The sequence below is a fragment of the Hevea brasiliensis genome, chromosome 18, assembly GCF_030052815.1.
Source record: "Hevea brasiliensis isolate MT/VB/25A 57/8 chromosome 18, ASM3005281v1, whole genome shotgun sequence".
NCBI lineage: Eukaryota > Viridiplantae > Streptophyta > Magnoliopsida > Malpighiales > Euphorbiaceae > Hevea > Hevea brasiliensis.
The window spans coordinates 46,386,037-46,410,415 of record NC_079510.1 but is presented as its reverse complement, the minus strand read 5'-3'; the positions used below and the strand labels follow the sequence as shown (position 1 = coordinate 46,410,415).

Below are 24,379 nucleotides of genomic sequence, written 5' to 3'. Positions count from 1 at the left end.
GTGTGTTACTATAACTGGCAAAAAGTGATATTTGTGAGATACGTCAATTTGACTCCACTCTACTCTAAAAGTTTGGCATGATTAAACATTCTAATAGTTCAGACTCTAGCTTACATAACAAATATAACCCAAAAGTACCCAATCAAAGGAAAGACTATTAAGGCATTTACCTGTGAAGGAATGTGAAGGTAACGGGAGAACTAATGCTGATGTCCCGTATCTAAATGAGGCTGTTAAAGCAAGGCCGACCAAGAGCGCTTCTAGTGATGATGAAGGCAAATGAGGCAGGATCCCACCGATGAATCAGGACTGGACCACCGAGCTTTCCAGTGAATCTACTGAAAACTAGGATCGGAGTATTGGGACTTTGGTGAAGATTCTTTAGAAAACAAGTTCCTAAAGCCTCTTTTTGCACCGGTGACTCTATATTTCAGGAGATAAACAAACCAGAGATTGAAAATGTGAAAACAGAGGATTGAAATATGAAGGAAAGCTTAAAGACCGGGAACTCCAATTCAAAAGACAAAGATTTTTAAGCCAAAAGACCAAGATTCCCAGCCAAGACCCAAACTCCTCCAAAATAAAAAACTAGGACCCCTTATATAATGAAGCATTCAAGTATTTATAGGGAATGGAGGTCCTCAAATGAACGACCAGGATTTCAAATGGCAAGATTGAAAAGTGTGGATTTAAAAGGACCAAATCCGAAGGTAAAAAATTAAAGAGACCGAAAATTAAAGGCTAAGATTTAGCTTAGGATTCTCTTATCCTTCTCTGTCTAATACGACAGCTAGGGGCTTTGCCTTACAAAATGGATCCAAAGGCTGGGAATGACAGGTGCTAAATCTGTTATTTACTTTAATCCAATGCCCAAAATCTGTCCTTACATGTGAGGTCAATGGGTTGGATTGAGGCGTACTGGAATGCTTTAACCACCTCAGATCTAATGGTTCGGTTTTGTCCTTCCATATGAGGTGGATGGTGTAGATTGAATCATGCCTCAAATGCTTTAACTAACTTAGATCTGACGGTGGAGGAGTTGATCTTACAAATTAAAGGGTCATAACTGAAAGTAGCTCCTAAATTCCTGATTTTCGAACCTTCCAATCTTTATTTGCAATCTCTCGATCCACCTAATCTTTGTATCTTGTTTCCTTTCCCAATCTCATTATGGTTGGCAACTTTGAGAACTTCTTGTTCGACCTCTTATACCAACATTTTCCATGTCCAATCTCTTCTCGCTTCCCTCGACCTCTCTTCTATCCGTTCCTTGTATCTGGTCCATGTCGATGGTCATCGAATATCAGGGAAGCATTAAATTCTCCATTTACTGATGAACCGCTTCGAGTTCCTTAAGCATTAAATGCCTAGGTCTATATACACTAGGGGGTAATGGGCTGCCATTCTCACATCTCCACCTTTCTTTCTCCAATCAATTTTCGATATGTTCTTTTTTCTATGCCTTACATTTCTGGCGCCGATTCTCATCATGACAACTGTCTTGATCTTTTTTCGATAACTTCCTTTGCCTATCACCTAAAAATGGATAGCACTGATGGTTAGAGAATTATGAGAATGTCATCTGATGATTGCTAGGGAACCAGACTAAATGGCTGACTAGGGTCCAAAATGACTATCGGTCTGGCCTTTGATCGGCCTATTGGTCCAAGCCAAAGGTCGCCTCTTGAAGTTCTTAGCTCCTAACCATCCCAGGGGTCCTGATTGAAGAACGGTTCTGGTCGATGACATCGATGATGATAATGAGCTTTCCATAGTCTTTGCCATAGTTGACGAGACTTACCTTCCCGATCTTCACATATCTCTTGAACGACATCTTGAGATTGGGAGGTGTCCAAACTGTGGAAGCAAGATGGCTAGAATATAGGGTAGAATGTAGGTTCATCTGTAATTAATGATTGGGTTGGAGAAGACCGCCCAATGATGTAATATGATCTTTTGGAAATAAAATGGGCTTTTATTTAAGATTGACTTTTATTTTATTTTATTTATTTTGTTTTTATCTATTTATTATGTCTTTTATTGTTTTCATTGTTTAGATTACCCTTTTGATCATTCTAATACCTTCTTCAGCCGATCTTTTTTGTACAGACACTTTCATACCCTATCTCTCCCCAGTTCGATCTCATGTGTCCGATCCTTTCCTCTATTTGATCTCTGAACAAAATCACTTCAATCAACCTCACATGTCCGATGCCTCCTTTTAGAATCTTCTCTTGGTGTACATCGAGAATCGGGAGATAATTAAGTTTTGCACTGACCGATGCATCGCCTAGGGTCTTGCGAACATTTAATGCTCGAACGAGTATAAATAGGAGGGGGTTTGGTCATTCTCACACTTTTCTTTCTCCTTTTATCTTAAACCTCTCGAAGACTTCTCTCAAGTTCTCAATTTCTCCAGTGCCGATTTGTAATTAGATAATAGTTTTGATCTTTTTTCCGGTCATTTTCACCTCCGTTGCCTGAAAATGAGTGGCACCGATGATCAGAGAGTTGCAAGCCCACCTTCTGTTCATGTTTCTTGGTCCTCCAATGAAGGTGATGAGGTCGGACTGAGTGGGTGACCCGAAACTGTTAGGGCTATCATTTTGACCACTAGTCAGTCTACAAGACCAAGCCAACAGCAGGCTCCGATCATAAGGAGGGAGCCCCTAATGGTGGACGAACTCACCTCAGTCCTGGGGATATCCGATCTTGAGCTAATAAGTTAGGAGTTCAACCTTCCACCCGACTCCTTCGATGTCATGGGGATTTTCGAGCAGATCACTTCTTTGATGAGGTCGATCTGATTGTAGTATATGAAGAACAGTTGAAGGCTGGGTTGCAGTTCCCTCTGGAGCCATTTTACAAGGACGTACTGAAATACAATCGGGTTAGCGTCGCCCAAGTGCACCTAAGCTCCAGGCGAACTCTGGTGGCCTTCAGAGGATTATGCTGAGCCAAAGGACTTGAGCCCATAGAGAAGGTCTTCGCCAAACTACATAGGCTTACTTAGTGAAAAGACGATGAATTTTGGTTATTCTAGGCAAAATCGTGCTGTGGGTTATTCACCGATCTCGCGTCTTCACTCAAAAATTGAAAAGATCGGTTCTTCATCCTCTAAAACAAAGATCCCCGTGGCTTCGAGGGGATCCCACAAAATTGGAATTACTTGGCCTAGAGGCCTGAGAGAAGGATTGTGCTAACTAATGTTGAAAGCGCCATGTTGAAGGAGCTTAAGAGCTAGCGAACTCTTACAAATGTTCGTGCCTGGATGTGATCATGGCCGAACTGAAGTGGTGGTTGATGAGCGTGATCGCCCATGAGAACATCCAGCTGCAACTCTCTGATCTGGGTCCCAGGACGGGTAAAACTTAATCTTTAATCTCTTAGTCCCTAGCAATCTCACTAATCTTGCTTTTCTGTGCAGATATGGCTAAAGGTGAGGCAGCGAAAGAAGCTCAGAGGCGGAATAAGGAGCTCAGTAGGAAGGTGCTGGAAATGAAACTTGCTAAGGCCCAGAAAAGGGCTCGAACTAAAGAGAAGAGCTCCGAGGTTCAAATCCAAGAGGAACCGATCCCATAAGTGCATATCCTCACTTCGGAACCTCTTCGATTAGAACCTCCTTCCCAACCCTCGATCTCTTCGGCTATAGAGGGCGGATCCTCAGGGCAGGGAGCCTCGTCTGGGTGACCTCTCTCGCAAGGTGCTAGGATACTACTCCAATCACTAGAGAAAAATAAATCAGTACAGGGCAACCTTGACTTAGCGAAAGTATTGAGCGCTATGATCTGCTTTCCTGAGGACCGAACCACAATGGGCCCCGAAAGTATTGATGATCTTCACAACCTCTTGATGAGTTTGAGCTAGGAACGATGGCGACTCAGCACGCTGTCAGAGAGAAAGTTTATCTTATGAGGAGGGAGATGTCAAAGGTGGCCCAAGATGCAGCGGCAGCGTAGAACCAACTCTCTGCTGCAAATGCTCAGATCGTAGAACTGGAACAACAGGCGAAGTCTCATAAAGAGAGGGCAGCTCGGCTAGAGAAGGAACTTGATGATGTCTGAGTTAGGTTCTTCGAGGAGATCAAAGCAAAGGAGGAGGAGGCTCTGATGAAGGAAGATAGGGCTTATGTGAAAGCCCATAGTGATCTCCTTACCGAGCTCATCAGGCACTATTCCAATGAGGACTTCACCTGGCTCGAGGAACTTACCCCAGGTGCCGAGACCGAGAGTAAGGGCGAACAAGAGGGGGAGGAGGGAGTGAATGTTGAGAATGTACTTGAAGAGCGGGCTGGGGAAGACCCTCCCGCTGAATGATTTGCACTCTCTTACCTTTTGAAATGAATAAACTCTTTTATGATCAATTTTCTTAATGAGATCGGAAAACATCAGACCAAGTTATATGTGTGAGTACTGAATAGAATTAACTCCCAATCAATTGAATGAAGTTGAACATAGAACTATATGATCCTGAGCTCAGTTATCAATCATAGAACATGAGACCTCACCTTAAAGAAATTGGAAAACTATTGCACACAAACACGAGAACCGATAACCCTAAGATCAAATATCGATCAAAGTTTTGAAATATTTGAAGAGTGATCTAGAATATCATAAAATGGGAAAGGTGACTTGAGATAGGATCATAATTGAAATTACTTATTAAGATCGAAACAATTATTTAGAGATCGGATAAAACATTAACTTTGTTAAGTGTTTGAACAATTTAGGCCAGATAACTTATCACAAAACTAACCACAATTTGGAATTTTGAGGTATTTGAACACAGTGAGATCAGAAAACAACAGAATATAAGATCGGATGATCTGAAAATTGGATATTGATCAGAACAGCTTGAATAAAGACGAAGAGATCAGAAAACAACCTAAGTGAAAGGTGTGTGAAAACAGAGTTTTGAAACTCAAACATATGAACACACAATGAAAAGATCGGAAAATAACCTAACTATGCGTGAGATCGAATTTTTCTACAGCCAGACATTCATTTGGGAAACGATTTGAACCATTGCTGAGTTTAGATAAGTGATCTATGATCGAGTCATAATTTAGGTAACTTGTTGAGATCGGATTATGTTAAGATGAGAAATTCATTCTCTGAAATTAAAGTTGCATCGTAACTTTTAAAGAGAAAATTTATATATTAAACAAGTTGTGTATTTAAAGGCCAATTAAAATATGGTGTCTACAACTATTACTATTTATAAGAGATTATTGATTTTATAATATATAATTATTCACATTTAATACAACTTTAAAATTTTTCATCATACTTTTTAATTTTCATTGTTAATAAAAATAATTTAATACCCTTTAAATAAATTATTATTTTATACATATTTTTGCATTGTTTTTAATATTTTAATTTCTTATATATAATTGATGAAAATAACCAGTACACATAGTTATAATAAAATCAAAAATTAAAAAAATATATATTTTTTTTCAAACTACAGATATCCAAGATGAAAATTAAAAAAAAAAAAATTTATCAAATAGTCCAGATGCCGAGAAGAGCCATTACCACAAGTTTTTCATTATCAATAATAATGTTATCGTTTTTGTCGTCATCTGTATCATAGCAACTATTTGAAGCTTAGTTTTTATATAAGTCTCCTCTCGTCCCTGTTCCAGAAAACTGGCCTTACGAAGAATGGAATCATCAATAGAAACAGTAAACTTTGGAAAATCTATTATAGTACCTAGCGTTCAAAAGCTGGCCGAAGAATCCTTTCTCACGATCCCACCTCGCTATGTAAGGTTCGATCAGGACCCTCCAATTATTTCTGGTCAAAAGTCGTTGCTTTCGTCAGTTCCTGTCATAGATCTTCAAAGATTGGCCGTTGGAGATTCCATGGATTCGGAGTTGGAGAGCTTGCAGTCCGCTTGCAGAGAATGGGGTTTCTTCCAGGTATCTAAACTTGCTCCCGATCTGAGTAATCTGGATCTTTGCTAGATTTTTTTTTTTTTTTTCCTCCTTCTGGTCAAAGACAGATCTTGGGCCGGGATCGACAAAATATTTAGGCCCATAAATTAGGCCTACAGCCTTAAAAGGTTCCATTTCTTGCCGCTGTTCGTCTTCTACAAGCGGTCAATTTTCATTCTGGGTTGGGCCTTTCTTTAAAGTGTCACAATTAGGCTTGGTAGTGTAGTTTTTTTTCCCCTCTTCAAAGACGGTCAGTAATTTTCATTGGAGTATGGGAGAAAATATGCAAGGATGCTATGAAATTTAGAGCTATGAAATTCAACAAAAGTGTTGCTACTCATTCCAAATTAACCACCCCAGTGGAATAGGGGAGTCAAATTGAATTTAGAGCTATGAAATTCAACAAAGTGTTGCTACTCATTCCAACAAATTATTGCCTTATGTATGCATTTTCACGATTTGGGAAACTATTATTTGACTTATGTTGCCTGTGATTCTTCCATTAGTTGATTAAATTTTGATAAAATCAGGTTGTGAACCACGGAGTAAGCACTGATTTTCTGGAGGGAGTCAAGTTGGAAATTGAGAGTTTCTTCGGACTTCCATATGAACAGAAGAAGAAGCTGTGGCAGAAGCCAGACAACCATGAAGGTTTTGGGCAGCTGTTTGTGGTATCAGAGGAGCAGAAGCTAGATTGGTCAGACGTGTTCTACATTACCACTCTTCCTTTCAATCTCAGGAAGAATGACCTTTTTGACAAACTTCCTCCAAAGCTCAGGTTTATATCTTATTTATTCTACATCCTTGAAATTTCCTAAGCTAATGGAATATGAAATTCCCTTACTTGGAAACTTTTGTTTTTGTATTTTTGCTGCAGAGATTCTTTGGAAACTTATGCTAGTGAAATGAAAAAGCTAGCTTTGGCAATTCTGGGTCACATGGCAAAAGCTTTAAATATGGATGCTGAGGAAATGAAAGAGCTATTCAATGATGGTGTTCAATCAATGAGAATGAATTACTATCCTCCATGCCCTGAACCAGAAAAGGCCATTGGTTTCACTCCTCATTCTGATGCTGTTGCTTTAACTATCCTGTTTCAGCTCAATGACACTGAAGGACTACAAATCCGAAAGGAAGGGAAATGGGTTCCTGTTAAACCACTTCCAAATGCTTTTATTGTCAATATTGGAGACATCATGGAGGTACTATTTATCAGAAACTGGCTTGAAACAAGTTTTCTTTCCACTCCTTCCTGATCATGCTACTGTTGGGATTCGTGTTTCAATCTTTCTGCTGCAGATTGTGAGCAACGGTATTTATGGGAGCATCGAGCATAGGGCAACGGTGAATTCAACAAAGGAGAGGCTTTCCATTGCAACATTCTACAGTTCAAAGCTAGGCTCCGAGTTGGGCCCTGCAGCCAGCCTCATTGGCCCTCACAATCCAGCAAAATTTAAGCAAGTCCCATTGGAGAAGTACTTCAAGGAATTTTTTGCTCGGAAATTGAATGGCAAGTCATATCTTGACTTCATGAGAATAGAAGATGGAGAAAACAACACCTGAATATACTCTTACAATAAGCATGAGTTTACGTTCTATAATAAAGATGGGTATTGGCAGATTTATTAAAATTGAATTCCAATTGTGCTTGATACACCATTTAGATAGGTCTAGTCGTTTAGTTCGTATCAAAACATTTGCTTGTGGAGGGCCTAAGCCTGTATTGCATTATTTATCCTTCTCTAAATAGCTGAAAGCAAAGTTGTTTTCAAGAAAACACAGCCTAAGTACACATTTTTATTGTTAAATAACAGATTCGCGATGATCAAGATCCGGCTCTTAGCTTTATTTGATATGCTTAATTTTATGAATTCTCTAATCTAGATAATTAAAGTTCTTTGACTGTGTTAAAGAGTTAATTAACAAGGCTCTTTTACTAATTTGAAGAGGAGAATCATAGTTAGATGTTGTTTCACATTAATTTGAGATAAAATATTTGAGTCAAATATAAGATTTGGTAAAATCTCATTCTCTTAAACTAGTTTAAAGGTAGAGTTAGGTTTAGTTTGTTTTTTATACATGATATTAGAATATACTTTAATATTAAGCTACTTGTAAATATATTTATATATTCCAGATGAACAAAAACCTTTTAATTAGACATAAAGAATCTAAATTTGGATTTAAAAATGAATTAATAAAAATTAATTTTTACGGAAACATTAACATTTTTGTTGAAAAGATATGTAAATCATAAATTAACATGAATTTACTTTGAAATTATTATTTTTTATATCAATTCAATAAATAATTCAAATTAACACAAAATTCAAAATAACTCAAACTCCATTTATTCATATTGTGGATCCATGTGCCAATTTTCATCCAATTAAAATTGAACTCCATTAATTGGGTTCGGAAGTTCAGTCCACCATTTGAATAGTTAAAATCTATTACCTCGAGTTAAAGTATTTGTTTCTGATAGGCCTAAAAGGCAAGAATTAGGATTGAAAAAAAAAAAAAGGAAAATCAATGATTTTTTTTTAAATATAATTACAAAAAGCCACTTTATCATATCTAGCATTTAAGCAACCAAACTGACGTTTATTCTGGATTTCAATGCTACCCTTTGCTCAGTTCTGAAGCCTTTCATTTTATTTTTGCTTCTTTAAATAGCCAAAAGCAAAGTTGTTTCTCCAAGAAAATACAGCCAAATTAAAACATACAATTTGTTGTTAAATAACAGATTTGAGATGATCAAGATCCAGCTCATCTTAGCTTTATGAATTATGATATGTTCAATTTCTTTGGTTTCATCCTTAGATGACCTCTATAGAGTGAAAATTACGAGTACTACACTTCATTTCTAAATCTATTTCTTGACCTACAAATATTTATTTGCAACAATAAATCAACAAAAGCAAAAGAAAATATATTTATGGTTTATGAGTTTAGGGAATGTTTGGATAAGAGGTTTTGATTACCTAGCCATAGAGATTTCATACTTAACCATTATTTTAAATCTATTTGGTAAATATATTGAACAATTGTTCTTTTTCAACCAATTCACTTTCTAAATTACTGCAGTTAAAAAGTTATAAAATTAGAATTATTCACAATTAATTATTGATTTAAGATAAGAAAACTACTTTACCTTTCTCCTAATTTATATATATCTCCATAGTATGTAAAAAACATACATACATATATATATATATATATATATATATATATATATATATATATATATTACAACTACTCATATTTTTTTATATTATTTAATTTTTATTCATGTTTTTAAATAATAAAATAAATAATATAATATAATAAATTATAATTATATATTTAATAATATAATAAATTAACAATATATACCCTTAACAATCATTTTATATACTAACAGTAGTAACTAGACAAAATTTTACAAAACACTTAACATAAATCAATTACCATCAACTGTTGACTATCAATTATCAACTAATAGAAATAGTTATTAATTATATCCAACAATTAAATCAAATAGGCTTTTAGTAGTTGGTATGCAATTCATTTTGAAATTTTGTAAATTCTTAATTTAATTTTTTGAGAATGTGAATAACTTCTTTGACCATGTTAGAGAATTTAATTAAAAACTATATTTAACTTCAATATGACAAAACAATAATTTTTTAATACAATTCACTTCAATTAGAATTCGAATTCGAGATTTTATAATTTTGGAGATGACTCCAACATCATGAAACTTATTTTGGAGTATTAAACTTAATTACACACACTAATATTCAATCAACTTTGCTTTATGGTTAAGCATAAAACTAGGCTAAATTCAATTTACTTTATAATACTGATATATTTTTTTCTCGTTCCATGTGAAGGCTTTACTTGGACCGCATATATGATAAAGAAATGTGGTCTCTATCATCTAAAATATAAAAACAATAACTTGTAAGTATTCCTCCATTTGCGGTTATGAGGGACAATATATATATCAAGTAATTATATGGTAAGTCAGTGATTCCATGTAGAATGCATACATGAAATGGTAAACCATTAACAAATTAATATGTAGATAAATTTAGTTACGATAAAGAAAAAAATTGCTTGATAGTTATTTACTTTGGGTCCACTTTTTTTATTTGTATGATCACTTTTATCCATGTATCTAAATGTTATTTGCTTGACATTTCATATAAAATTGCCTTTTATTATATAATTTTCCTAATATATCTACAGGAATTCCTTTTAGAGACACCAATTAACGACTAGATTTTTCTAATATTGGACTTGGTGCATTGCACAAAACAAAAAACACAACATAAAATTGACTCTACCTAGAATTTTTTACTCTTAATTTGACTATAATTGTAAGCATCTACCTTATCCTTCGAATCACGGACTGAACAGCCAACTATAACCAAACCAGTTGTTTAATATATAAAGCTGGATTCCTCAATAATCCTCATGTTAATTAACATAATCATAATCATTTTGGAAGGTTCAATTAGAGATTAAGCGCATATAGGCATGCATGAGATTGTTAATACAACCACCTATAATCTTATTGTTTGGTAAGATGAAGACAAAAAAAGAAGAATTAGCTAGTCCTTTGATGTGTAACAAAATTAAGCAAAAGTCTAAAAAGTTCACTATTCTATTCTATCTAACTACTACCCTAAACCCCACAAATAACTTCCAAACAAAACCTATTAGCTTTTGCTCTAGCATTACCAGCTCTATTCTTTCTGTAGTCTGGTGTAGAGTCTCTTTCAAGCATCCTTAACCAAATATTATTCCTACTCATTACCTATATAAAGGCCTTCTAGTGACTTAGTACACCTATCAAATTAATTAGCCTTTCTTTTTCATTTCAGTGAAGATGGCTACTTGCTTATTAGTCTCAAAAGTGTTCTTGTTTGCTTTCTTTATGGGTCCTTTCATGGTTGCATCGACCGGTAATTTCAACCAAGAGGTAGACCTGACATGGGGTGGTGATCGTGCTAAGATTGTCGATGGAGGAAATGTTCTCTCTCTTATCCTTGACAAGGCATCAGGGTCTGGTTTCCAGTCTAAGAGAGACTATCTCTTTGGAAGAATTGACATGGAAATCAAGCTTGTTGCTGGAAATTCTGCGGGAACTGTTACTGCTTACTATGTGAGTACTCCCTTGTATTAATTCCAGTCTCTAATACACGTGGCTAATTAAAGTGATGATGAACACACAAATTGTTCTGTTTTTGTTGCTGCAGCTATCATCTCAAGGGCCTTACCACGATGAAATTGATTTTGAATTCTTGGGAAACCTTAGTGGAGACCCCTATACTGTTCATACTAACGTCTTTACACAAGGGAATGGAAATAGAGAGCAACAGTTCCACCTCTGGTTCGACCCAACAAAAAATTTTCACCTCTACTCTATTGTATGGAACCCCCAACGCATCATGTAAGATATTGCTTTCCTTTAACGTAAAATTTCATCATTTACGGATACTTATAATTTTATATAATAACGAGTTTGCTTCTATTTTTAGTTTCTTGGTAGACAACATCCCCATAAGGGTATACGAAAATGAAGAATCCATTGGAATTCCCTTCCCCAAGAACCAGCCCATGAAACTTTACTCTAGCCTCTGGAATGCTGATCAATGGGCGACAAGAGGAGGGCTTGTAAAAACAGATTGGTCTAAGGCTCCTTTCACTGCATACTACAGAAACTTCAATGCCAATGCATGCGTATGGAGTTCTTCAGGTCTGCCTTCTTGTGGCTTAAAGGGGACTGATAGCCCGATGAGTAGCCACGATTGGCAAACTCTAGGGTTGGATGCCAATGGTCGAAGAAAGCTTAGATGGGTGCAAAGGTATTTCATGATTTATAACTATTGCACCGATTTTAAGCGATTTCCTCAAGGTCGCCCACGTGAGTGCCGGCGTTCTAGGTTCTTTTAGTCCCTTGAATTTGGGATTACCATTTGTAAAATAGATTTGCCTTGCTTTTGGTTTGGTTTGTTTGTATTTATGTCCTATTTTTATTGATGTAATTATAAAATAAATTGATCAGATTCTGCCTTTCATGTAAATTGATCATGTAATTATAAAATAAATTAGCACACTTGAATTAATTAATTTACAATATATATATTATATTAAAACTTGTAATAATCCTTTTGTTTAACGTCTCCCATCCCTAAAAAGGAAAAAAAAAAAATCCCCTAATTTTAACAAATTATGAGCAAAGCTTTCAGGTTTCCAATTTTGGCTTCCCATATTATAAGAAATAATTATTTCATTTACTTTGAATCTTAGCTTACAATAATAAATTATTAATATGCATATTTTTCCTCTTAATTTTATCATGAACTATTTTTTGGTAAAAATTTTTTAATTTATACGAAAAATAACAGAGACTCGAAAATTTTTACTCAAATTCAAAGATGCACCTACACGGGGTTCTTCATCTTGGTTAAAATAATAATTTAATTATAATTGTATTCAATATACTTAATTTATAATAAGAATAACCATTTTAATCTTGCTATTCGAGTAATTATATACTAAAACAGATATTCCATGTAAAAATAATAGGTGGAATGGCAAACTACTAAAAATTAACATTGTAAATTAATTCAATAATTAAAAAAATAATTACTTGATAATTTTTTTTATCACTGTTATATTTATGGGACTATTTTCATCTATGCATTAAATTTTTATTTACTTGTTATTTCATATAAGGCTACCTATATAAAATCACTGTATGCTTATTTACTTGTCATAATTGGCAATAACCTAGCTACGTGCAAATTAGGAAGTGTAATTGGCAGGCACTGCCAATTATGTCCTAGATTATTGCCCGCTTGTTTAAAAATGTGTAGGATATACCTTTATTTATCTCATGACAGTTAATCTCCAACCAATAATTCTCCTATCCAATTGAGGATTAACCCATGTTTTAATGAATTAGTATTCTCCCAAAATCTTAATCTCCTATATATAGCATGTTGATTGTTCCTTCTTAATTTGAAGGCATTATCTATATAAAGGCCTCATCATAAGCCCTCGTTAGGGCCAGGGGCTCAAGGGCTGGCGAGGAGAAGAAGAGGGGGCTAAATCTAATTAACTCTCTCTCTCTTTTTTTTTTTTTAAATTTTTTTTTTATTTTTATCAAAACATGGCAAATAGAGCTGCAATTAAAATTTTTTTTTACCTTATAGTGAGCTCTTTCCTTGCAGCTTATGCAGGCAATTTCAGTCAGGATGTGGATGTTACATGGGATGATGGTCGTGGACAGATGCTCGATGGAGGAAACCTTCTCTCGCTTATGGCCTCTGGCTCTGGCTTCCAGTCCAAGAACAAATACCGATTTGGAAGATTTGATGTGCAAATGAAACTTGTCCCTGGCAACTCTGCAGGCACCGTCACCACCTTCTATGTAACTAATTGATTCATTATTATATCCCTATTAATTGTTGCATTTTCTAGTTTTCTTAAATATGAATAAAAATAACAAGAAAAATACTAAACATGACTATATAATTTTGACAATTGATTGATGTGAATTTCACATATTTTATGCGAAAATACCCACATTAATTAACAGTCTGAATTATGCTAATTGCTAATATGTGCAAGGTAGACCTCACAATAATAATAATTAATCATATTAATTAATTAATTATATGAGTAATTAATAAATTATAATTTGTATGATTTAATTTATGGGAATTTTTTTTATCTAAATCCCCTCTATCATAAATTTAAATCTATAGTGTATTGGGTCCAGACAAGAAAAATTCTTAATTTATATATATTTGGTTGCAGTTATCATCTGATCCAAGTCCAAACATGACGAGATCGATCTTGAATTCTTGGGAAACTTGAGTTTGTCTCCTTACAGCCTCCATACTAATGTGTCCACTCAAGGAAAAGGGAGTAGGGAGCAAGAATTCGAACTCTGGTTCGATCCAACAAAAGATTTTCACATACTCTATAGTATGGAACCCCCAACACATCGTGTAAGATTTGCAAAACCTTAAATCTAATCAGTTAATTGTTCAATCTAGTTGAAATTCTTATTTTCTCTTACATTTTTTTTTTTAATTTATCATGTATGTGTTAACAGCATTTATGTAGATTACATTCCCATAAGAGTGTTCGAGAATGAAGTATTGGAGTTCCATTCGCGAAAATAAGGTTAAGCATTCAGTTCAAACTGAATCATCAAAACCGAATTAACCAAATTACCATATTTTAAAAATCAAATCGAATTGAAATAAATAAAAAATCAAATTGAATTAAATCGCTCTATTTGGGTTTAATTTAGTTTGAATTGATCTGTTTTTTAGTTTTAATGGATTTTTTAATTTAGACTTGATTTTCAAGTTATTTAGTCTGATTTTAACTTTAATTTGAACCTAATAACCATTTATCAATGAAATTAAATAATATATATATATATATATATATAATTACATATAATTCATAAATTTCCTATAAAAATAAATTAATTTAAAAATTAATAAAGTAATTCGGTTCGATTCAGTTCAACCGAATTTTTTTTCTTTAAAACTAAACTAAATCGAATTACCAAATTAAGACGGTTCGATTCGATTTAAATCGAATAGTGCTCACTCTTACGCGGAAAGCCAGCCCATGAGAGTACATGAATGTAACGCCCTCACTTTAGGTAGTCCGTACATTCTACTGTTCCAACGGCTAACGTCTGTTCGGATAGCCAGGATATCTGGAACTACACTTAAACTAGAGTGAAGAGTCATGAGATGATTAAATAAAGACCAAAAAAATTAAGGAAAAAAAAATAAAGAAAAGAAGTGCGGATAAGTTAAGGGAGTCGGAAGTCACAGCGATGGGTGACCCTAATGGGAAGCGACTGTGAATACAGTTGCAGACCCTAGACCCGTAAGGAATCCTGTAAAATAAATAATTGGAACTTAATTGAAGAAATTACAAGGTTTAAATGATAATAAAAATGCCAAAGAAAATTCAAGAAAATTTAGCTAATCGGTAAGGACAGTTATAACTCAATAAGTTCAATGAAATACATTTTGGTCATTTCACCCTCAGTAATGAATTTTAACATAAATGTCAATTAAAATAAGAGAGATTAAAACACAAAAACATAAATTTAAAACATGAATTTATGTAATGGAAAAAGGAAAAAGGAAAAAGAAAAGGAAAAGAAAGAAATAAAAATTAAATGTATTTATGATGTAAGCATGACCCAGGGATGACTTAATTAAAATTTAAACCCAATTAAATTAAGACACACACACACACATATATATATAAGACAATTTTATTTAATGTCTTCTTATCTCATTTTGGTCTTCTTCTCCCTTGTTCTTCTACTTGGCCGATTCACCATGGAAGGAAAGCTTCCTCCATTTTCAAGCTCCCAAGCTTAATCTCCCTAAGTTTTCCACACCAAAACTCATACCTTCCTTCACTAAAAATCAATTCGACACCTTAAGGAAGCTAATGGCAGCCAAGAATTGAAGAAATTCTTGGAGTTCTACGAGATTAAACTTGGCTCCAAAGAGGTTAGTGCACAATTCTCTTAATCTCTCTTCTTTAAATATGACAAACATGTTAAAATGAGTTAGTATGGTATGAAAATTAAAGGAAATGATGAATATATGATGGGTTGGAAATTTCGACAGCCATGAGAATGAGGGGAGTTTGATGCTTTTAATTGAACTAAATTAGTTTAATGATGATGATTGGCGAGATTTTATACCTTAGAAATTGTATAAATTGAGTTAACATGGATTGTGAAAATTAAAGTTAGGATTTGACCAAAATTTGGGGGTTTTGTGTGATGGCTTGAAATTGGCATTGTTGAGATGATTTGTTGATTATTAGAAGTGCCATGAATGTGAAGTTGGGAGGAATTGAATTTGGGAGTGATAAATTTTTATGCATGTTTGGGACTTATGAGTCCAGTGTAGTTTTTTAGCCATAAGTAGAATTGTGTAGCTCCAATTAGTGTGAGGCCAATTAGAGATGAAACTAAGGTTATAATGCTCCATTTTTCATGAAGAGACTATGCCCAAAAACTGTCCCTAACCTGACCTAAAAACTGCTTGAATCTGGACAACCCTAATTTGGACCTAGGAAAATGACCAAATAAATAGTAAATGTTCAAATGGCCATAACTTACTCTAGAAAGGTCAGAATGACCTGATTCTTGAACTCCTGAAAAGCTTAGACATAGTAGAACAACTTTCATGAGGAATAGAAACCCAAATTCTGACCATAACTGAATCAAATTGCTAACCAAAATTAGCTTATCAAAACTGCCAGAACCAAGTCTGCCCAGAAATTCTGGACTTGAACCTATTCGACCAGTTTTAGCAAAAATGTCATAACTTGGTCTACAAAACTGTAAATGTAGTGAAACCAAAGCCAAAATCTCTATAAGACCCAAAACTACAATTTTGGTGTTTTGACCAAAATTCAAAACCCAATGGAACTAGGTCAATTAACTAGGATAAATCAGCATACCAAAACCTGAAATTTAACCAAATAGTCACTTGACTTCAGAATAGTATTTATATCATATCTCCCACTAGAAAATCCCAAATGGGATGGGCCAAACTGTTCTGGAAACCTAAGAGATAGGGCTCCAACTTTTATTTAGAAACTTTCCTCAAATTTTGAGTGTAAGAACTCCAAAATAAGAGTTAAAACTACTGACCTGAACCTGGAATCCTGAAGGCACAGGATCATAAGTCTAGACAAGTTAATTGACTATAACTTATTCTATATAACTTGAAAAATTGTAAATCTTAAATCCGAGTGATCCTAAGACATAGAGTAACAACTCCTATAAAGAACATTAGGCCTAAAAGTGACTGTAACATATCCAAATAATTAAATAAAAATATTATAATATATAATACTAATTATTATAATTTTATCTATTAAAATATTATTTTTAATTTATTTAAAATATAAAATAACATAATTAAAAATTAAAAAAAATAGCGTATAACTTTTCCTAAATCTTTTTAATTATTTATTTTTTAATTTTAATTTTTTATTTTATTAAATGTTAATTTAATTTTAAATTAAAAATAATATTTATAATAAAAATATTATAATATATAATACTAATTATTATAATTTTATTTATTAAAATAATATTTTTATTTTATTTAAAATATAAAATAAAATAATTAAAAATTAAAAAAAAAGGTTGGACGCTAATTATACTCGCGTCCAACCTTTAAATTTTTTTTAATTAATTTTTTATTATTTAAAGGAAAGCTGGACGCTATTTTGAATAGCGTCCAGTTATCATTTGAAAATTTTGATGCGGATGCTATTATAAATAACGTCTGAACCTTAAAAACGCTATTATAATTATCGTCTCGCACTCACCTCGTCTGATAATTATTTTCAACCTCACTTATTTTTGGTATATTTTTATTTTGGAGTACACCTTTCTGGTCAAAAGCCTATAAATTTGTAACTATTGAAGAAATTTCAATCCAGTTGCTTGTTTTTTTGTAGCTGCGCTGTGCTGGATTGGTTGGCACTTTCTCTTTGCGGCGTGTCACTCTGCTTGGCTAGGTTCTTGCCACGCATTATGTGATCCTTGAATCTGGTTTTACTTTCTTGGATTATTCTGTAGTTGTCTGTTAGCTTTGGTTGTAGCTGTTCTTTATGTTTTGAAATGAGCTGAGCTTATCACTTTCCCTTCAAGAGCACTTGGAGCAGTTTCTATCTTGATTTTTTTTTCCTTGTAAATGGAGCTCATAAATCTCCTCGAAAATAACTTTTAAAAGCTTTGAGAATTTGAAAACATTAAACAGCCTGTGGGGTTTCAAAAACATGAGTTACCATTTCTATTTCCTAAGTAATGTTTTTGATTTAGGAGGATTTTTTTTTTAATAGGGAGATTGAGAGAGTGACTCTAACTTAGAACTACATGTGAATGATATATATCTTTAATTAATAGATCAAACCAGACTAAGCTAATTAAGAGGATTTAGAAAGCTTATAAGGATATTTGTCAAACTGATTACACATTTATATTTTATTTATCTATTTATTTTACTAAAATGAAGATAAATATGCATTAAAATTATGCGTTTGATTAAGCAATTAATTGAAAACTACGTACATTTATTTATTTATTTAGTTATCAATCATTAACTTGAAGTGTTTGATAAATATAATTTTTTTTAATCAGTTTTTCAAAAGTTCTTTCAATGGTCAGTAATTGAAAAATATGATTAGACATCACTAATTAAAAGTTGAGGTTTTTTGTCATAAGATTTTTAGTCCGTCAATCGTTAGCCACTTGCAATCAATGTGTATTTGATTGTTAATTTCTTTTAGAATAAATTCCATTGGTATTGTTTATAGTCAATAACTTACTGCAAAATCTCTCGTATCAATAATATTGCACTTACGCATTTATATTTTACAAATATTTATTAAAATGAAAGTGACCGGTTAATTTAAAATTCATATACTTTCTTTGAAATTCAAATTTAAGCTCTGAAAAAGTTTATCAATTTTGTGTTTTCTTTTTAGATATTACAATTTATAATAGCTTTATGTATAAGGCATATATATTATATTGTAAACACTAATCCCACTGCATCACGCTAGATACATTCTAATTAAAAATAAAATAAACAGATTATTATAAAAAAAAAACCATGCAAATTCAATTACGTACATGTACCAATTTGTTAATATTTTATTTAATTACTGCGATGACAGTATTTTAATGTCCATTTATGTGCGTTAAAATTAAGTATTCATTTGATTGAGTGCTTTTTTTTTTTTATATAATTAAAGATAGAAATTCATTACTAGCCTCTAAAGAGGCATCAATGACCTTACAAACATCACTTGCATCATGGGATTATATAAAAAGGAAAGATCATGCAAGGATTTTTGAGCAAGGCTATGAGCAGCCTTCTTGCAAACTCTACTAGCATGAGTAAAGCTAATTCGCTGGATGGATTGTGTCAGAATGGCCACATCCTGAATGATCCCTTGGATCTCCAGCATAGGTTCTTGAGACTGAACACCTTGAATTACTACCAAGGCATCCCCTTCAACAATAACATCATTGATTACTTTATCAATTGCTAACTGAACCGCTAGTTTGCAAGCTAAAGCTTCAAGAACAAGGGAAGAAAGAAGATTGGATACTTTCTTACAGTACCAGCCCAAAGGCTGACCAGAAGAATCTCTAATAATAGCTACAATAGATCCTTCATTTCTGTGTTTTGCCAAAGCTACATCAAAATTGATTTTGAAACAACCAGGTGCAGGAGGGGACCAATTGGATAAAGGCCGAGGTGATTGAGTGGGAAGTGATTGAGAAGCTTTATGAGCTTGTTGAAACTCTTCCAAAGAATGAATTGCAATGGCAACCACTTCTTGGAATTGCATTTGCTTATTTTCAAAAGTAAGCATGTTTCTAGATTTCCATAAACGCCAGAACAAGAAAGCAACCAAAGGAAGATAATCCCGATTAGCTTGAAACTGAGATAAAGCAGTTGCAATCTCTGACCAACAATCAATCATAGAATCCCCATTAATCAAAGTCGAGCACAAATTGAGAGGAGAGTGCAACCAGACTTGAACCACTCTCAGGCAATGGAAGAACAAGTGCTTCATTGTTTCATTTTGACCACAAAAAGAACATTCAGTTGGAATATGAGGGAGTCTATTTTGCAAAATCTCTCCTGCTGGAAGCCTTTCTTTTAGGAACTTCTAAATAAATAATGCTATTTTAGAAGGAATATGAATTTTCCATATGCCTCTCCAAAAAATGGAATTCTGCTTTTGAGAATTCGGCCTTGGACATACATTAGCAAAATTGAGATTCCTCCCATGAAGCTGTCTAGCTACTTGATACCCAGAATTGACTTTATACATCCCCCTCCTATTAAAGTGCCACACCATTCTGTCTTCCCCCATAAACTGTCGGATAGGAATAGAAATAATATTTTGAACCTCTTCTACACTGAAATTCTGATTAAGTGTATCCATGTCCCAAGAGTTTGTGCCCTCTTTCATTAACTAAGACACCTAACACACTGCCGGATTATGATTAAGCTTCACTTGAGGAGGATTTGGGAAAGATTTAGGAACCCACAAATCTTGCTTACAAAAAATAGAATTGTCATTATTAACATGCCAGCGAACTCTTTTCTCCAACACTTTTCGACCCCATAAGATACTTTGCCACCCCCATGAGGGTGAGCTCCCCAACCTTGCATCCATGAAAGAAGCATGAGGGAAATATTTCCCTTTAAGAAACTTAGCTAGAAGACAGTTTGGGTTAGTCAAAATTCTCCACCCCTGCTTTGCTAATAAGGTTGAATTGAAATCTTTTAGATCTCTGAAACCCAACCCTCCTTGGGACTTCGGTTCGCACATCTTTCTCTAAGCAGCCTAATGAATCTTCTTTTCCTCTTTCAATTGACCCCATCAAAATCTTACAACCATACTGTTAATACTTCGGCAAAGGGAAGAAGGTAATTTGAAGCAGCCATGGCATAAACTGGTATGGCCGTTGAACTGCTTTAATGAGAACTTCCTTTCCCCTTTGAGATAGCATTTTCTCATTCCACCCTTATGTTTTGTTGAATTTTTTCCTTGATTATATCAAAAGCTTGACTTCTAGAACAAGAAAAGTTGGATGGCAATTCCAAGAATTTATCTTGCCCATTAACATTGGAAATATTCATGATAGCCAAATGCTTCTCCTGAGTGTAGTTGGAGTATTTTGACTGAAAGCTAGAGTAGACTTGGATAAGTTGATGGATTGACCACTAGCTAGTGAGTACTCATGCAAAATTGATGCATACATTTTGCATTATCATTTAGGTTTAATTTCATAGCCATTTTATTTGATTATTAGTCACTTTTAGCTAATTTCATTAGTTATTTAGTTAGTTTTTCATAATTGTCAATTTTGGATTAATTTGTAATTTTTACTTTGTTTTGTAGGAAAAATGGTGTTTTTGAAGGACTGAAGAGAAATTTTGCCATTGAGGAGTGACTTCTACAGCTAAAGATGTCAAAAACAAGTTTTCAAGCTGAAATATGCATTGACCAAATTGTGCATAACTTGCCGCATAAGCTATGCAGATCTGCATAAGGAGAAAAATCATTGTTCCAGAACCAACCGAAATGTGCATAAGGAGACTGCATAGCTTATGCACATTCACGCCTCCCTTATGCACTCTCACGAAATTGTGCATAACCTATGCACCAAGTCATGCAGTTTCGCATAAGTGAATCAGAACCAGCCGAAAACTGCATAAGGGACTGCATATATGCAGTCCCATAAAGGTTTCATTAATGAGCTGGCAGAAGATTCCCTCAGAAAATTCCTCCTAGAACACACTATTTTAGGGCTCCATGTCAGAAAATGCTATAAAAAGGACCCTTATCCCATTTTAGGAGGAAAAAAAAGGAGCAGAAAAGGAAAGGAGAGGAGAGGCAGAATTTGAAGAGTCACTTTCACCTTCCACACCATTTTCAACCAAGATTTGCAGATTTCTTTCTTTCTTTACATTTTTCTACATTTCTAGTGTTTAATTTCTTATTCCTTAGCTTAGATTAAAGCTTTATTTCCACTTAAACTCAATATATCTTGTAAGCATTATGGATAGTGAGTAGTTTACTTTTGATTCTGGAGTAAGGGTTGTAATATTTGAGATATTTTGTGGATTTTGATTGGGTAATCCATATTTTGTGGTCTTAATGAGTTTTATTCATTTCTTGTGTGCTTAATGACATGCTTAGTGTAGGATCCCATTAAGTGATGTTCTTAATCCATGGTTGAAGCACCGAAAGGAGAAGGCCCTGTGATAGATAATCAAGAAATTAGACTTAATTAACTTAGACCTAGAAATAGGCTAAGGATTAAGAGGATTCACAGATTAATTAAAGAACTTAATGGGTCTTAATTAACTCTAAGTCCACGAAAGTAGGATTAGATTGATTAAGGCACTCTTTGTCTCACTCGAAAGGGAATTCAAAGGATTTAAGAATTAATCTCCTTAAAACCCATAAGTTTCATAAGATTGGATAACCAATTTAAAATCCCAAAATAGCTCAAATATGAAATCCCGAACTCCGGAATCGCCTTTTTATCATTGCTAATTTTCAATTGAATTTAATTGCTTGCCATTTTAGAATCTTGCCATATTTGAACTTGCTTATTTCAATTTGATGCAATTTTAGTTTAATTAATACATTGATGAATAGAATATTAATTTTGCACATATAGATTTCACATTCTCAACACCCATCAATTCATTACTTTAATTTCAAAAATACATCGATTTAGTCAACTTTTGTATCAAAAATTCAATCATTAACTCAACTCCTCATGGGAACGATATCTTTACTGTATTACTTGTACGACCCGTGCACTTGCGGTTCGGCCACATCAAGTTTTTGGCGCCGTTGCCGGGGAGTTGTTTGTTTAAGATTGAATTCTTGATTATTTTAGTTGTTTTTAGTTTTATCTTTGTTATCTTTTCATTTTGTGTTTGTTTGTTCTTTTTCAGGTACTTTTAATCTTTTATGAGAAGAGCTAGAAGCACAAGTGATACATCCTTATTGTTCAATCCTGAAATTGAGAAATTTTGTAAGGCCAACAAGAAAGAAACCAGAAAAACAAAAGAAGCTTTAAGAGAAACCGAAATTAAAGCAGACATGGCTGATGAAAGAATTAGAATTGGTGTTGGTAATGTTGGAAATGGTCAAAACAATGAAGATGCAGCCCATGGTGAAGAAGTTGTTAATGCTAATCTGCCTAGGGGAAGTATGATGGATCATGCTTTCCTCGTTTTGATGACTTGAGAGAGAGCATAGCAAGACCAAGAATTGATGCAAATAGTTACAAGATGGATTTTGGAGTTCTTCAAATGATTCAAAATTCTCAATTTGGAGGACATCCTTCTGAAAATCCACATACACATCTGAAGAAGTTTGCTATGATTTGTGACATGTAAAAACAACCTGGAGTGTCTGATGATGCAGCAAAATTAAAGCTATTCCCATTCTCTTTGAAAGACAGAGCATTGGATTGGCTTGACTCTTTACCTCACAACTCCATCACAAATTGGGAGCAACTCACCGATGCATTTCTTGCACTATATTTTCCACTTGGAAAAACTCAAGAATTGAGGAATCAAATGACAGCTTTCAGACCAAGAGAAGATGAAACTCTCTATGAGTCATGGATGAGATGGAAGGAATTAGAGAGACAATGCCCACATCATGCCATTCCAAAATGGATGATAAATCAGAATTTTTACACAAATGTCACTCCTGCAATCATAGGGATTATTGATGCTCAAACACGAGGAGAATTTATTATGAAGCATAAAGATGAAGCTTATGAGCTATTGGAGAAAATTGCAAAGAATACTCATCTTTGGAGTAGTCCAAGAGGACCAGCTCTAACTCAAAAAAGGCAAGCTGCTGGAATGTATGATCTTGATCCATTCAACATGATTAATGCAAAGTTTGATGCACTTACTAATGTTTTGGCTAAGAAGATGGAAGACTTGAGTATGTTGGTTAGTTCAACATCATCATCTGGAAGTTCACAACAAGTGGCTTATGCAGAAGGAACTACCAGCTGTGGAATAGATTATGGAGAACAAGCTGCATATGTTAGTAATTATGGAAACAAACAAATGGGGAATTCTTATTCTCAAACTTACAATCCAAATTGGAGGAATCATCCCAACTTTTCATGGGGAAATCAGCAAAATCAAGTCCAAAATCAGAATTTTCAACCACAACAGCAACAAGGAGTTCCATATCAGCAAAATAGGCAACCATTGCCTAATTTTCAGCAGAAAAATATGAATCCTCAACCAAAACAGCAAGAACAAAGTTCCACCACAGAAGCTTTATTACAACAGATTCTTGTTAACCAAAATAAGCATGATGAGGAGATGAGAGAGATGAAAGCAAGGCTGGAACAGATGCAAACACATAACAGAATGCTGGAAAATCAGATTGCACAACAAGCATCTTCCTCAGGTGCCAAGTCTTTTGGAAAACTTCCAAGTCAACCAGAAAACCCAAGAGAGCAGTGTCAAGCTATTACTTTAAGAAGTGGGAAAGTTATAAATGATGAGAAGAGTGAAAACAGTGAGAAGAGAGAAAATGAGAAAGAAACTGATGAGAGTGAAAAATAAGAGAGTGCAGAAAAATGTAAAGAGAAAATTGAAGAGAAGGAAGAGAAGTATATACCTCCTGAGCCCTACAAGCCACAACTTCCCTTTCCACAAAGATTTCAAAAAGCCAAGCTTGATAAGCAATTTGGGAAGTTCTTAGAGGTTTTGAAGAAACTTTACATAAATGTGTCATTTGTTGATGCTCTTTCACAAATGCCCTCTTATGCAAAATTCTTGAAAGAA

General features: G+C 34.1%; 3 protein-coding genes, 1 non-coding gene and 1 pseudogene across 4 annotated transcripts; 3 read left to right on the top strand and 2 right to left on the bottom strand.

The window, feature by feature from the left end:
• The first annotated feature begins 5,521 nt into the window (after positions 1–5,521).
• Positions 5,522–7,771, top strand: LOC110668582 (protein SRG1). The gene is made up of 4 exons (XM_021829906.2): positions 5,522–5,927; positions 6,473–6,720; positions 6,820–7,144; positions 7,242–7,771. The coding sequence occupies exons 1-4, from the start codon at positions 5,670–5,672 to the stop codon at positions 7,503–7,505; spliced, it is 1,095 nt and encodes a 364-aa protein (XP_021685598.2). The 5' UTR covers positions 5,522–5,669; the 3' UTR covers positions 7,506–7,771.
• A 3,007-nt stretch (positions 7,772–10,778) lies between these two features.
• Positions 10,779–12,016, top strand: LOC110668588 (xyloglucan endotransglucosylase protein 1). The gene is made up of 3 exons (XM_021829912.2): positions 10,779–11,094; positions 11,189–11,382; positions 11,471–12,016. The coding sequence occupies exons 1-3, from the start codon at positions 10,819–10,821 to the stop codon at positions 11,883–11,885; spliced, it is 885 nt and encodes a 294-aa protein (XP_021685604.1). The 5' UTR covers positions 10,779–10,818; the 3' UTR covers positions 11,886–12,016.
• A 1,091-nt stretch (positions 12,017–13,107) lies between these two features.
• Positions 13,108–14,128, top strand: LOC110668610 (xyloglucan endotransglucosylase protein 1-like; annotated as a pseudogene).
• A 4,663-nt stretch (positions 14,129–18,791) lies between these two features.
• Positions 18,792–19,601, bottom strand: LOC131175894 (uncharacterized). Its single transcript, XM_058140584.1, has one exon. It carries the CDS (start codon positions 19,599–19,601, stop codon positions 18,792–18,794), a length of 810 nt encoding a protein of 269 aa, XP_057996567.1.
• Positions 19,602–23,125: 3,524 nt separating this feature from the next.
• LOC131176106 (small nucleolar RNA R71) lies at positions 23,126–23,232 on the bottom strand. The gene has a single exon (XR_009146234.1). It is a non-coding gene; the product is annotated as a small nucleolar RNA R71 (small nucleolar RNA).
• Positions 23,233–24,379: the final 1,147 nt, after the last annotated feature.